The sequence below is a fragment of the Larus michahellis genome, chromosome 1 (assembly GCF_964199755.1).
Source record: "Larus michahellis chromosome 1, bLarMic1.1, whole genome shotgun sequence".
Taxonomy (NCBI): Eukaryota; Metazoa; Chordata; class Aves; order Charadriiformes; family Laridae; genus Larus; species Larus michahellis.
In genome coordinates, this window is record NC_133896.1 from 165,011,264 (window position 1) to 165,027,180 (window position 15,917).

At 42.7% G+C, this 15,917-nt stretch overlaps 1 protein-coding gene across 19 annotated transcripts in view; it reads right to left on the reverse strand.

Moving 5' to 3' along the window:
* Positions 1-1,266: 1,266 nt before the first annotated feature.
* MBNL2 (muscleblind like splicing regulator 2) overlaps positions 1,267-15,917 on the reverse strand; it is a 111,999-nt gene continuing 97,348 nt past the window's right edge. For 14 of the 19 annotated variants that reach the window (XM_074562736.1, XM_074562710.1, XM_074562728.1 and 11 more), the window contains one exon: positions 1,510-2,511. In XM_074562736.1, the coding sequence (XP_074418837.1) occupies positions 2,497-2,511 (15 nt within the window). In that variant the 3' untranslated portion in view covers positions 1,510-2,496. Of the gene's footprint in view, positions 2,512-15,917 lie in introns of all 19 variants that reach the window. The other 5 variants (XM_074562751.1, XM_074562765.1, XM_074562791.1 and 2 more) reach the window with 1 other exon arrangement.

A 15,917-nucleotide genomic window follows, 5' to 3' on the forward strand; every position in this document is an offset into this window, starting at 1 on the left:
GAAATAGTCTATAAAATTACTTTATAAATAAATAAAATGCAGAATCTGTTGTACACGTATTTGCACGTCTCTGTAATTGCCTCCTTACTGTTAGCATAGGTTCGTACTTGTACAGTTTTCAGGAATATTACAAAGTCATAAAGTCGGAAAGTGGATCTCTTATTAAAAATACATTTTCTCTTTTTGTCTGTCAGTTTATCTGGATGAAAGACCTGATGTATCTGAAGCTTCGTCATCCATGGGCAAAAAATAGTAGTATTGGATTAATTGTAAAAAACATAGAATAACAGGTATTTCGAAACATAAAAAGTCCACACAAAACAATGTCTTGAAGAGTTATCTACATAAAATATTTAAACAACATGGATAATTTACCATTTAGTATTATACAACAAGCTACCCAAATGCCTAAATTAACTATTATAAAAAAATAAAAACAACTTTGACAGATATAGGCAAGTTGCAGTGTCAACTACCTAGTTATAATGACTGAGAAAGTCTACAAATATTAGTGTTTTAATAGTATATAATGGTGATACCTTAACTGCTAAAGTAACAAGTTAAGATACATTATTTTTCCACAAATTAAAACTAACGCAACGTTACAAGCACTATGTTAATTTTACAGTCGAATCGTGATTATTTTTTTCTTTCGGATGATCAAATCTCCAGCTTTATATATAAATAGATAGTAATTAGACATCGGACAAACGAGATTTAGCCCGGAAAATAATTTCCTAGACAAATAATTCTATGGTTAGTGCCTTCAGTCGTTCGGAACAGGCAGTGCTGCCAAAGTTTAAAATAGTTTACAATCCATCTGAAGAGGTTAAGTTAAAATACTGCAATCACTAATAATGTCCACATAGAAAACTTATGCTGCAAACAATTATACATAATATCCACTTATAACAGCTGTCTTGTTTTTGGTTTTTTTTGTTTTTTTTTTTAAAACAATAATTTAAAAACTATGTCATTTGTGTGATACATGTGCAACATATAAAATGTGAAATATGAAATATTTGGTACAATAGTGCTTGAAACAAATCTCAAATCAAACAAATGAAATTTTAATTATACATATATAATTACCTTGTAAATCAACAAAGTATTTAAAAAAGTAAACAACATTAAAATCTGCTTCATCCATATATATGTATGTATGTATATATAATATGTATATAATTGTATTAAAGATATCTTCATACTTTTGTGACATAAAATATGTTTTTAAAGAAAAACAATTAAAAGAACTATTTTTTTCTCCACTCTAATCTGGTTACAATCGTGTCATCCAATTAAAAAAAATGCAAATACAGTAATGATTTATTAAACTGAATCTCATTCTACATTCTTAGTGTTCAGTTAATAGTCTAGATTAAAGTCACTTGCGAAGTTTCAGTGACTCAACTGAATTTTAATTAAATTAGAATATCATACAAACCTCTTCATCTACAGCCTTCTTTTCCGCCTTTTCTTTTGTTAGTTTGGTCTTTTTGTTTTCGTTTTGTCTGATTTTACACTTTTAGCAGTTACTTCTTAAGAGCTCGGATCTTTTTGGTAACCTGACTATGAGTTTGAAAGATAATTCGCTTCCGGTGAGATTTGACTGTTGGCATCAGGCTCACTTTCATCAAGTCTGATGTGACAAAATTTAGGCACTTCTGCAAAGTCTCTTTTAAAAACGTTATAAATATACTCGTAAAATAATATTCTCAAGACTTTGTTCTTTTGGGGATTGAAAGGGGTACAAAGTTCATACTGTGCAAAATTTTTTAATTTTCTCCTGCTATTCTGCTATGATTCAAATGCAACTTCTCCATACAAGTCAAACACCAACCATGTGCATCTAAAAGAATTTGTGCTTTCCTTTGGACTTCTGGCTAAAAATATTGAGATTGGCGGGGTGACGTGCAGGACACCGGTCTGCGTTTCACTTCCTCTGTCTTGGAATCAACTCGCCAGGGGAGCAAAACCAAGATTTTTTATTTTTTATTTTTTTTTAACCGAGAAGAAAAACCCCAATCATAGTTTGAGTGAAAGTTAAACCTGCAACTGGGATAAGTTTTTAGCCAATACAACTTAATTATTGCTGAGCTCGAAAGATTCGGAAACGCTGAATCTCACGAGACTAACTTAACTGGACCATTTCCGTCGGGTACAGTTATGGAGAAAAGACAATATTTGCAAGAATTAAACTATGCTTAGAAAATCTTTAAAACTAAATGTTACCCTTTATGTCTGGAAACATCACAGCTGGTATCAGGTAGTTAACTATTTTAGGTTGGAGTATAGTAAGCATACCATATTTAATATTCATATATGACATAGCAGCACTAGCTTTTTCGAGTTTGTGATTTGTCCGTAAGAACAAATTCTTGACTTAGCATGCAGTTTGTGGCAACTCTAGAGAGGAGGAGACGGGGTAGTATGTACAGTAGCCGTGCTTGGCCGTCCGCAGGGAGGCTTCGTGACACTCCGTTCCGCTCCTGCCGGCTATTTCAGGATTATCTGTTAAGAGAAAGGAAAGCGTGATCGCGCTTTTAGGTGACGCGGGGAGAGCAGATCGCCCAGGTGGTTGTCCAGCGCTGGACTAACTAAGCTCGGGCACAGTTCGTAGGGGACAGCATCCCTCATGGGACAGCATCCTGTATCCTCACGCTGCCTGGGAGGCATTTGCGTTTCACAAACCCAGTCATAGAATCACAGAAGGCTTCGGGTTGGAAGGGACCTTAAAGATCATCTAGTTCCAACCCCCGTCATCTTCTTCCCACGCACCCGTTTGTCAAGTGCGTGAGAACACGCAGAGGGGGATATTTGGTGTGTTAAAACACTGGAGACCGCACCGCAGCCCCAAAAGAAGGGCCTGGCTGTCGGTGGGGCACGCGCCCCCAGCGCCCCGGCTGCCAGCGGAGGGGGAAGCAGCCCTGGCCTCTCGAGGAGGCCTGGGCTCCTGCATCGGTGCCTGGTGAGCTTCTCCAGCTCCCACCCTGCTCCCACAAAGTCAGGAACGACCAGGGGAAACGGCGGAGGCAGGGCCCCTCGCCACTAGCAAGCAAAAAAAAAAAAAAAAAAGGACTGGGCTGGGTGTTTTCAGGAAGCTAAAGCGTCTTTTCAACACGCTTTTTGCAGTTGCTTATTTCCTAAAAAAAATTATCTGCAGGTCAGCAAACTGGAGAGGTTTTTCACGCTTCCTTACGTCAGGGGATCCAGGGGGATGATCGTGTGGTACCTCTGTGTGGTAGCTAGTCACTAACCTAGCTGCTCTGTCTCCCCAACCTCTCAAACTGAGGGTGAAGCCAACCATTTTGCAAACGTAAACTCTCGTGCTTCCAATACGGCGAGGGTTAAATGCACAATGTGCCCGGCAACCGACTCAACCTGCTCACCGCATTGGAAAACGGTCCAGATTGCCATCACCTGCCTGAAAACGGCTGTCGGTGAAAATGATGTCAAAAGCCAGGGGCGTGATGTTTTACCACAGCATTGCTCATCTGTGCTCCAGGCTCTAGCACAAGCCAAGGAATCAGGGCGCATCGCCTGCTCTTCCCGTTTATTTTGTCACTCGACGTATTTTTAAGCTGTGTGTTTGTAGGTGGTATGCAAGACAGTCACAACAGCACTTCGACCTACTTGTGTATGTGGAAGCTAGACCGCTGCTTAATGCAATATTTATTTTAAAAAAGGGGGGGGGGGGGGAGGGGAGGGGGCGAGACAAGTGTTTTGAAAAATCACTTCAGCAACATACTACCTCTGACATACAGACTGCCGAAAAGAAACACGCTGGCCTCCGCGTGGGAGGCGCCTGTTCTAATCCCCTGCCCGGTCACATTTTAACATTTTAACACACCTCACGACCATATCGGCCTCACTCTTTGTACACAACCCCCAGCTCCCTGACCCCACCTAACTTGCCGGCATGCCAAAAAGTCATCTTTGATTACCATCAGCACTGAAAATCTGGTGACACGCGAGGCCCCATTGTAATGAACGCTGTACAAACACCTGCTGCTCCAAAGGGCTTAACATCTAAATACATCATCCATACAACAAGGACATATATTTTTAATGAACTTCCACCCATTGTGAGTCTGTTAGCTTATCGCCTTTCTTCTGTTTCCTATTGAAATAACAAAGAAATACCTTTGCTGAAATAATAAAGCCCTGCCTGTGATAGCCCTGCTCCATCTACAGCAGGGTGATTCGACAGTGCGTACAAAGGACGGAGCCGTGCTGAAAATAAGAAGTGACCGAGATTATCAGCACTGATATTTTTAGCATGTTACAACCCAACATGTCAATGTAATTAATAAAGCAGCTTTAGCTACACTGGGTTAGCCATAATCACGCAAGTGTATTTAAAGGATCCTAAGGTCTGGTTTAACGGGACACAACCTGAAATCTACTCAGTGTAAAAAAAACCAGAATTTCAGACACGGCAGCTGCCTACATTGTGTCCCAACTTCTGAGGGGATAAATTTGCATTTTCCTATAGCTTTTTTCTCCCTGCACAGGGAGACAGATCACTGTCCCTTACGCCGAGATGTCCTAAAAGGTCAAACAGCCCCACAAGATCGATGCTTCCAATTCCCCCAAAATGTGCGACAGAGAAGGCGCACTCCGAGGTAAGGACTCGGAGCCCAGGTAAGGACTTCCACCGCCCCATCCCTATTCCTGCCCTTTCTCCCCTCCTCTCGAAACTCAGGAAATGGCGAAGACAATGTAAACACTTTCCTTTTGTGCCGAGCACGTCCTGTTTCCGTGGCCGGGGGTGCAGGAGGAGCAGCTGGAGCTCTCCCCAACATGCTTCTCCCCCTGCCAGAGCCTGCGGAGCCGCTCATGCAGGGGATGTAACTAGGGCATGTTGCACCCCAGCTATTTCTAGTACACGTAGGAGTCCTCCTAGGAAAAAAAAAACCCTCGAGCTTCTCCTTCAGAACAAGCTTCTCCAGTGCAGAGATGCGGAATTGAGGAGCTACTTTTTTTTTTTTTTTTCCCTCCTTAACTTTAGCCACAAAGTGTAAAACGTATCCTGTAGTCTTTAATTACATGTTCACACCCTACCTCTCAAAAGATATCACAACCCTGCCATAGCTATGTACGCACATATCAGCTGCTGCAACTGGTTTTTTCACTGCGTCTGACAGAGAAACATAAAATGCCAAACTACTTTACATGGAAAACACACCGTGAACCTCTTCTGTTTAATCTACAAACGGCGTAATAAACTGTGATGGAAGACAGAGGCTATCTCAGTCTGCATCGCTGCTAATTGCTCCAACCTTGCACGCTGAAAAAGGAGAAGCCGTACAGAACACAGCGACGAGGGAACGTCCCTGCAAGCACCTATCGCAGAGCCTGCACTCCCGTGTTCCTTGTAAATAGGAACTCTCTGAAGAGCTACACCTCAAACGTACATATATATGACTTGCCATATTTGCGGTGATACTACATCATTATACTTCACAGCAACTTGATCCAATGTATTGACACTTTTACCATCGTATACAGAAGCTTAAAAAACTGAAAAATAAGACTACACAATGAGCGTGCGTTGTCCCACCTATAAAGGTCTACCGGTCAAGCATGGGAAAGCATTTTCTCATGCTCTGTATGGATAAGATCCACAGGTGCAGATACAGACGTGCCAGAAAATGTCCCTTCTGCTGCTGCAGATAACAAGAACGAACACTATTTCTAGCACAAGCCGAATGGCCTGGCACTTACAGTCCGGGGTGGTAACGCACAGAAGATTTAACAACAGCAAAGGGCATCTTTTGGGGCAATCACAGACATAGGGTGGTCTCTCCATTGCCTTATTGCTTGGTACCCTGCTTGAAATGCCAGAAAGCTGGCTAAAATCACCAAAATCGTACCAGTGTTAATTACGAGACCTCACCGAAACTGCAAATACACAGAGCGAACCTAAATTTCTGCAAACTGCTTTCTAACTGCCAAGAAGCATTTGCTCTTCCAAATTTTCCAGCTCTTTAGAGGTGGCATTTTCAGCTCCCAAATGCCACGACTTTCTCTATCAGAGCATGGCTCTTTTAGACCTTTACTTTCAGGACCTCTGAATGACCGCAGTGGTGATTAAGCCCCCTGTGCGACACTGAACATCCCTAAATTCAGCCAGGGTTCCTCCTAAGGGTGATAACAATTCTGCAGTGTCGCCCGTGGCAATGACAACCAAGAGAGATGCTACTGCCGATGGTTTCAGCTTCTCTCTGAACTACCAACCCATGGTATGCAACACACACATCCACGTGAGCTTGGGATTTCCTCAGATCCAGCAAAGGCAGCTGCGACTGGTTATTGTCTCAAGACTTAAGAAGTAAAACTGAGAATCTCTTAAATTAAGGTGGAAATCCCACCTTTGTGAACTCTGTTCTGACACCCAGGTCACTATGTGCACTGCGTTACTTGATACAGTTCACAGAATTAACCAAAGTCCCTAGAATCACGACTGGGTACTACGAATTTCAAGAACACCGTTTGGCTTGAGATTTTCTGTTATTGAAGCTAAAACTCACAAAGCTTCTTTATTTGCTCTGTGCTAAATCTTGTTTCTCGTCCCAGATTTATTATACAACAATGACTACCAAAACCTTACCATTCTGCATGAATTCCGTGTGCGTGAACCCTTGTTCAACTAAAGACCTGTCACAGCGGATCAGCTGGAAAACACGACTTTGCGTCTACCTCTGAGATGTTTCTCTTTCAGAAGTTTGGAAATTATTTCTCCAAATTACACTTACTCTATAAGCGTTAATACATTTTAAGGGGGCATTAAAATCGTAATTGACCCATTTACCCCTCCGAAAACAAACTCATAGATAGCAAATATTTTAGACTGCTCAGCCTTTTATTTTAAGAGCAATGTAGTAATAGAAATTTCTTATAGACAAGATTAATCTCAGATGATTTCGGACATGTATGCCTGAGCCGGTCATCCTTCTTTACATCTTCCTAGCTTACCTCAGACAATTTATTTTAGCATGAGACAGATTATCAACTCATGATGCTTTTTCCCCCCCCACCACCAAATGTACGAGTCTGTGGCAAACAGTTCACACTGAGGTATTTAACTTTAAGACACCTGCGTCAGGGCAGATGAATCCTACCACAGCGACATTTTCTATTTTCATGTTTTTCACACGTGTAGCAGACTGGTCAGATATATCCAGGGTATACATTAAAAGTGACAGATATTTTCAGACAGCCGACTCATATCAGGCTGTCTCATAACTTCTCCCGCTTTCTAAAAATAAAAATAACACCAAGTATTTCTTCCCTTTGACATGAAACCCAGGACTATTTATATTTCTCCATGCCTTTGGGAAATGCCTCCATCTCTTTATTTTTCATTTTCTCTCAGAATGCTCTTTTGTGGCATGCACCTTGTTCTTTTTCTTCAAAATAAATCAGTCTTCTTTTTTTTTAAATCAAAAGTGGAAAAGGATGAGTAAATATTAAGACATTTACTGAGAGTAATCACTATTGTATCAGTTATGCTTGGTCTTACTTAATTTTTACCTAGCCTTACAGATGGACGACTTTACCTCCTGTTTCATAGAATCATTTGCACAGAGGCATTTAAGTTGGGTCCCTGCTGAAGCTAACTTACTGGCTGGAGTGGCTAGTTTTCCTTTATGCTGCCCTCCAGGCGCTCTCCTGCTGACCTGCAACCCTTCTCCAGCTTTTGGGCATCTATTATTGGCATCATATTGGTAGGCGTAGGATGGATTACGGTTCCCCTTCCCTGGCAACTCTAGTTTAAAGCCCTCTTCATGAGCTTGGCAAGCCTCTGATGGAAGATGCTACTCCCCTACTCTGACAGACAGACCCCATCAGGCCCCATCAGACCAGGTTTCTCAAAGCAAGTCCCATGGTCTAAGTAGCCAAACCCCTGGCTGTGGCACCAGTCCTGTAGCCATTTGTTGATTTGTCAGATTCTATTGGCCCTATTAAGCGCCTTCCCTCTAACTGGGAGGATTGACGAAAAAAACTACCTGCGCCCCATAGTCCCCGACTGCTGCTCCCAGGGCTCTACAATGTTTCTTGATAGTCTTCAGGCGCTCCCAGGTGAAACGGGTCATAGTCAGACGACTGCATGAGGTCTGGTAGTCGTCTCTCAGTGACTGTTTCTCCATGGCTTCAGCAGCAGCAGCACCTCCATGGAGCACCAACCTGAGCTTTCCAACCTCCCACCCCAGAACTCCCACTGACACTCTCCCAGGGGATGGGATTTGCCCCATCCTCAAACGGCTAGCAGCTGAGCTGGCTCCAACTCTCATTTGCATTAAAAGCATCTGCTTGCTCCCAGCACTCAGGGTGGAAAGGTGTTGGCGTATACATGCCTCGCCTCTCCCACCTTAGCTGTTTTCCTGCACCCTTTTCCTGGTCCTGGCACTACCTGTAATCCCCCGCTGGAAGTCCCCTCCTGGCCTACTGTCTGCACTACATCGCAAGTCTTGTCACTGCCACAAGAGCCTCCCTTCCTTGTCTCTATGGAACACAGTTGCACGTATGTGCACCCATCTAACCTCAGGCCTGCCTCACTCATCTGGCCCTTTCCACTTTCAAAATTCATGGTCACCAGCTTGCACCTCTGTAAAACTAGTGTCAAACTAGCATCTTTCTACAGGCACGTCATCTGCAAACGCTGAAGAGAAAAAAAAAAAACAAAAAACCACACGCATAAATGTATCCCCAGCCAAAACCTAGAGGAACTACTAATAGGGTTGGAGGGACCTGCTGAAAGCAATTTGTTACCCCTGCTGTCACTGCCAATCACTTCATCACTTTTCATAAACACCCTGAGCTCCACCTTGCATCGCTGGCTTCTTTCCTTTGCTACTCCTCTTCTCTTGATGGCCAGAAACCTCATTCACATTTCCAGCACATTATGATTCCAGGTATACGCGCTTCATTTTTCTCGCTAACTGTGGACCTCTCCTCAACTTAGGGGTGAAGAAGGATTTTTATCTTATTGCTTCTCCATTAATCCAAAGAATCCCAAATACATTTGTCTACTTTGCTTGCTCATCAATAAGGTGACCTCTGATTTGTATATGAAGGGTGAGATGTCTATGCCACAGATGACCTCCTTGGTTACCTGCCCATACAGTGACTAATATTGGGGGCATCAGGTGTTTCCTCAGGGCTGGAGGTCCTATTTGCTTGGCCTTCTCACAGCTCATTCCCTGACATGGTAATTCTGGTGCCTTGCTCCATCCTCTCTTTTCTTCCCTAAATCTGAGCGTGCCCACTTCTGCCTGTCCCACGTTGATAATATGCCTCTAGAAATGGCTGAGGGTCAGATGTCCATGCTGAAGTGGACACATCTGCTAGCCCATTTTCATTCCAATCAGGCATGAGCTGTTGGCCATCAGGGTGTCATAAAGCTGACAAAGGCTGTGTCTGAATCCAGCTCTTCATGATGATCTAAAGAAAAGATCAAGGCAACTATGGGATCCCAAAGGGCTCAAAGGTTCAACAGCATCATTCTTCTCATTTAGTGTTCACAAGGTGCTGAAAGAGAGCCCAAAGCCACTTGTGCTGCCAACTCCTCAGCATGCTTATGAGCTTCAATAGGTATTTACTCAAGTGATAATGTAGAATATTTAAGTTCAACTTAATAGGTATTTACTCACTCTGAAGAAACAGGACTAGTTGTCTTAAAAATGAAAGCAATCTGGCTTTATTTATTCTTCTTTAAAGTAATAAATAATGCAGTACTAAAAATTGATCATAACATACTCTAATATATTCTACCAAAATCTATTTTTAACGAATTGCAGAGGCAGCAGACAGACTACACAGATACGGGAAAACCACTGCAGTAATATTTTAGGAGCACCTGTCCGGTGACTGTTTTGAATAGCTACTCAATTTTAGCTTTCAGCAGGTCTGAGCTACTGCACTCATCTGTGTTTTTCACTTCCTACTTTCAAGTCATTTTCCTTCTCTTCTTGAATTTTAGAAACTGCCAGAACAGGCTTACGTAGAGAAACTGAGAGCACAAAGGAGGGAAAGGCCAAGCACAAGTTGTGCGTTACCTGTGAAAGTGCCCATATTCCTGTAGTAGGGGTGTTACTTCTCCAAACTTCCATTTTCTTAGGTGTCCTCACTTAGCTTTTATTTTTTTTAACAAAACCAGCTTTATATTTTCCTCTTAGACATCATGCATGCCCAAATCATGCAGTATGAGGGTGCCACTACACACGTGGCATCCCTTTAGGTGAAAGCTGCCACCGTACGCAGAAGCAGGGCTTCTCCAGGTTCCCCAGCAGTCACCGCCGCTCTGAAACCCCTCCCCTCCCAAAACCTGGCGCTCCGGTTCAGACTCTCTTCCAAGCAGTGGATGGTCCACTGCAACATTCAGAACTTAACTGAAACACAGAAAGGGACCAAATTTATGTTCATCGAGGTTACTCATCAGACACCACGCTTACAACACTTGTGCTAGTTTTATAAAACTCTATACTTAAAACTTGTCTGAGGAAATCTTAATGTTCCTGACTTTTGACTGCTTACTGCTTCCCTAATTTTCCTCTTATCTGAATACTCTCACATAAACAGACATACATATTATTTTACTATTATATATTAATATTATATTATTATACTATTACGTGTCTCCCTCTGTACTTGGCACTGGTGGGGCCGCACCTTGAATACTGCGTTCAGTTTTGGGCCCCTCACTACAGGAGGGACATTGAGGTGCTGGAGCGTGTCCAGAGAAGAGCTACCAGGCTGGTGAGGGGTCTGGAGCACAAGTCTTATGAGAAGCAGCTGAGGGAGCTGGGGTTGTTTAGCCTGGAGAAAAGGAGGCTGAGGGGAGACCTCATCGCTCTCTACAACTACCTGAAAGGAGGGTGTAGAGAGGTGGGGGTCGGTCTCTTCTCCCAAGTAACAGGTGATAGGACAAGAGGAAACGGCCTCAAGTTGCACCAGGGGAGGTTTAGACTGGATATTAGGAAAAAATTCTTCACCAAAAGGGTTGTCAAGCATTGGAACAGGCTGCCCAGGGAAGTGGTTGACTCACCATCCCTGGAGGTATCTAAAAGATGTGTAGATGTGGTGCTGAGGGACGTGGTTTAGGGGTGGACTTGGCAGTGCTAGGTTAATCGTTGGGCTTGATGATCTTATAGGTCTTTTCCAACCTAAACAATCCTATCATTTAGATTTAAAAGATAATGTTTCACCAAAAATGAAGTCAGTCAAAGCTAACTAATACCTGTCTCAAGCTGAAAGTCATAACAGGTACAACAAACAAACAAACAAAGATGTTGCCACTGCGGTTACGTGGGCAGCCTCCTGCACACCCAAAGCCAAAGAATGGCATTTCTGATGGGCAATAAATCATACACTGAGATAAAAATATGACATTCGTTTATTTCAAGGGACAATAGTTGGAGCAGCTAGGGATATCCAGATGCAATTATTTCAAAGAGCAGAATCCCAAAGAAGTACATCTGGAGCTCTGCACTGCACTGTGTTGTTAAAATTTTATGATGGAAAAAAACAGACTCACAAGAGCTGTGTGTACAAAGCACAATGAAACAAACTCATTTTTCCCTAAATTCCTACAAAATGAGTTGACCTTAGAAAAATTTTCCTATGTTTAAGTAATAAATATCTGCCCCAAAAGACTTGTACTCAACCCGTCAAAGTATTGTTTGTTGAATTGAAAGCAAGAGCACAGAAGGAAGTTATCATATCAAACATAAATACATTATTTCAATTGCAGTGATACGAAAGCTAAAGCAGTCTATAACAGGAAAGGGAAATATACCTTGATTTTTTTGTTATATAAAAGAAATAGTGTTTGCCTTTGCTTACTGCTCATGTTATGTGATACTGCCATCTAGCAGGCTACCAGAGGAAATCAGGTTTCAGTCCTCTACAGGAGTGGTGGTGTGTGAGGGAGGGAATTTCTGGAAAAAACCCAAACCAAACAAACCAGAGATTTTCCATTTCTCCCACTGGCTTCTTGTACCTGAGCATGTGATCTAAAACTCTGCATGCACGCCAGACAGAAGTCTTCCTCATCTACACAGAAACAACACTCTATCTTAAGCGACCAAAAAATGTTACAAAAAGTAAAACAAAGGCTTGGTTAAAGTTTGCATGAGACTTCAAAATAGAGTTCCTTTACATTTTCCAGGGTAATCGTTTGGCTTTGCTTCTTCGCTGCCTTACAGTTTAAGAAAACAAAGTTTTGCCATGTATTTTGTTATGTCAGTTGTTTCAAAGCAATTCAAAGGGGCTTTTCTTGACACTGCTTGAAACTTGTTGTGGGCTTTAAGATGGGAAACTCTCACTTCCTGAATCTGCAAACTGTTAATTCTGAAAGTTACAGCTACTTACACTGTAACTCAGTGTATCCGGAACAGGTAACTTGATTGAATTGAGGCTTCTGATTCTCGGGTGTCCTGCATGAAAGAGGCAGCAAGCTGTTTAAGTTCACCTTTCCTACCATGACAAGCCATTGCTATTCAAATACCTCCTCTAGAGAAATGACTCTTCGTGATCAAGGATCGCCTAGGTTCACTTTTCCAGCCTGGTGCAGGTACAAGGTGAGATGTCCAGTCCTGCATCCCAGATGCCAAGGATTGCCGGTACCTCTACGTGGAGCAGCCTGGCACCATATGTGGGCTTGCCAGATGCTCAAGAGTGTTCTGCCCAGGGCTCACTCCCTGCAAGCCTCCTGACAATGTGTCTGAGAAAGGAATCTGTTCCTCCTTTTTTGGACTTTTTCAGGTCAGATTCAAATTGCCCTTTCTGTTGTTAGAACAGAATTTTCTATGGGAGTATTTAACTTGGGACTTTATGGAATTTTTAGACCAAAACTCTCAGTTAAAAAAAGACAAAAGGTGTTTAGATACTTATTATTCACAGCAGAATTGCTTTCCTACCAGCTCCCCCATTCCCTTAAAAACTGCAATTAAAGCTTTTCGAATCAGAAACAATAAATTTGCATAGGCTCTTATTTGTAACATTGTTTTATACTGGCATGAAAGATGTAAATAACGTGTTTCCCCTTCCCACCTCCCTTTTCAAAAGCTTGCTTTCAACCAACAAAAAGGCCATTTCCTACTACCTTCCAGATTTTCCAATTCGTTTTCTCAGTATACTGCTTCTCTTCTCCCTGTTTACGAGTCCAGAAGGTTTCCACAAGGAGGAAAGGGAACATGAGACAGAAAAAGCCTCGTCAGCAGCGCTGAGGACAGCCCTCTGCCCTGCCAGAAGGCTTCCTGTGGTCAGATGGGTAGACTGGAGGGGAAGCCCTTTTTGGGGACACCAGAGAATATTTGCAAGAGGGAGGAACTGGCGCTTCTCCTTTATGCAGAAGGAGAAATTAGCTTGAGTAGGTGCCACATGACATTTCGGTCCAAGCAGGATCTGCCTCCTCTGGGAGCGGTGGCTGCCTTTGTGGGCACCTTGGCAAGGAGACGTGCTCTGTTGCTGCATGTCCTGGCTCCGCACCCTCCCGAGGGAGCCGCCGCGCACAGTGTCTCAAACCCCCACTAAACATTTGGCATGTTTGTATGTCATGCTGCCTTAACTACTTTTTGAATTCTGGGGCAAATATTTTAATTGTCCTTTTGTTTGTGGCATTTGAATGTAACGTAACTATTTTTATTTTCGCTTCATTGTATTTCTACAGATTTTGACAAAACTGAAGGCTACTGAATGATTTCATAATTAATATCTGCATAATTGCCACCTAATTTAGTGTGAACGCTGATGCATAATTTAAAACAGCTGTGCTAGATAATCACAAGCCTTAGCATGAGACAGCCTGTTGATCTTATATTTCTTTTCAGCCACGGCCTATGAGTATTTCATTTTTCTACTGGATCTGCCTTTTAATTTTTCCTTCTTGGTTAAAGGGCACATAACCAAGAGAATAATGTTGTCACTAAATAACATCTTTAAGCAGCATTCTCTGTAATGCTATTTTTATACTGTCAGTTCTTGGCCCATTTTCATTGCTACAGAAAATAAAGCCACGTACTGTTCTGTACTGAAGTGATGTGAGCAAGACTCTTTTCTTTAAAATAATTTGAAATTTGGTAATTGCCCTGTAATAACAAAGAACTAAGGAAGCACCCACAGAACTTGAGGACACAGCTTGAGACACAGAAATGCTGGTGTCTAACCCCCGGTCACAGTCAATAGGGTGATACAACCTAGTCAGTAAGCCAGCGGAGCCCAGAGATCGGAGATCACTTCATGTGATCACCCACTGCAGGCTCAGCTCGTTTGCTCACCAGGCTTTTAGTACCATTTGGGCTAAGGTCTCCTGGCCTGTTGTCCAGCTGCCAGTTCAGAAGCCTGCAGATTCATCTGTAGGTCCTGAATTACACCTGCCAAGCTTGTCAAAATGTCTTGGATAACCTAGACATCCAAGGTTATCTTAGGACAATCGTAAACATCAGTAGACACATGTTTAGGCAACTGAACCAAGTCCTGCGTGACTTTTGAAGGGTGAGCCAGACTGTTCTCCAGACTTTATTTTACTGTGCCAATAACCTTCACAGTCTACCATGGGCACTTAAACATCTAGCTTGCATGTAGACACCCAAACTCAGACACCAATACTTAGCTGTCCTAATTTTGGGCTGAGTCCTAACCTTTTAATCCTCGTAGGACTCACCCAGGCATACACATAAATGAAGCAATAGCAAGGCTTTCTACTCAGAAATTTAAAGCTCCCCAAAACAGGTGTTGGCGTTATTCAAAATTGAAATTCAGTCCCAGAATTCAGAATAACACCTCTCTCAAATAATGTCAGGATAGATCATCATCTGTGAAATCTTTTGGCTACCTGTGAGCCAAGCTGAGCAGGTTAACAGTTTCCTCGCTTCCTTGAGTACTGCTAGTCCACAGCTACAGGAGTAGTAATTAAAATCTGTGTTAAAGATCTTCGAAGTATATATTTACACACAAGTACTGTATTAATATTTTAAATCCGATATTTTACATACCTCTGCCCACACGCATGCACTAGAGGGAGCTAGGACCAAACCCTCCACATACAGGCCATAACACTGCGTCTCACCTTCACTTCACACTTTTTGTAACTTTGCTGGTTCCATCCTGCAGGAAAACGTTGTCAGCATCCACAGACAGCAACCGAATGTGAGTTCGTTAAGGATCTAACGCTGAAGCAAGGTTAGGCAGCTGCGGCTTCCAGCCCCACTCTGGTGGGAACGGCTGGAGCAGTTGTGAAGGGGGGAAGAGGAAAAGGGGAAGGACCTCTCATCTATGATAGGTCATCCTCCCAGACTCCTCACGTACCTTTGGAAGTCCACCTGCCCTTCACTGGAAATCCCAAGCTGAAGTCCCCCACTCCATCCCCTCTCACCACAGCCTGGCAGATAGAGTAAGCAGGGACACCCCCTCACAAGATGTCCCCGCGCAGTGAATAGCAACACCACCAGCTCTTGTATCAAGTGAGTCAGTTTTTAATCAGGATTTGTAAAACAGGGTTTGCTAAAGCACTTTTGCTCCATCCTGATTTCATTGCACTGAGCCAAAGCGATTCTCCTCCCCTCTTGAAGTACACTGCAAGAAAATTATTTGGGTTTTAAAACCTAACTTCTGTAAGTCAGGAAAAGCAAGAGACTTCCAATTTTCTGTATATTCTTAACCGGTATCGCCCTGCATGGATGTACTATGGTATAGCCTTTAAACCTACATAATCTTCTCACGTGCCTCGTGCCATACATTGAACACACAACGGCAAGAGTTGCTGGCAAAGCACGACTGACTGTGCGTGTGCCAACACGGGCAACATTTTGAGCTGTTACTCATGTTATTTTTCAGAAAGAAAGCACAGACAGAAGACGTGAGACAGTTCACCTTTTTTCAAAATACAAGCTGACAGCACACACTAAATAATT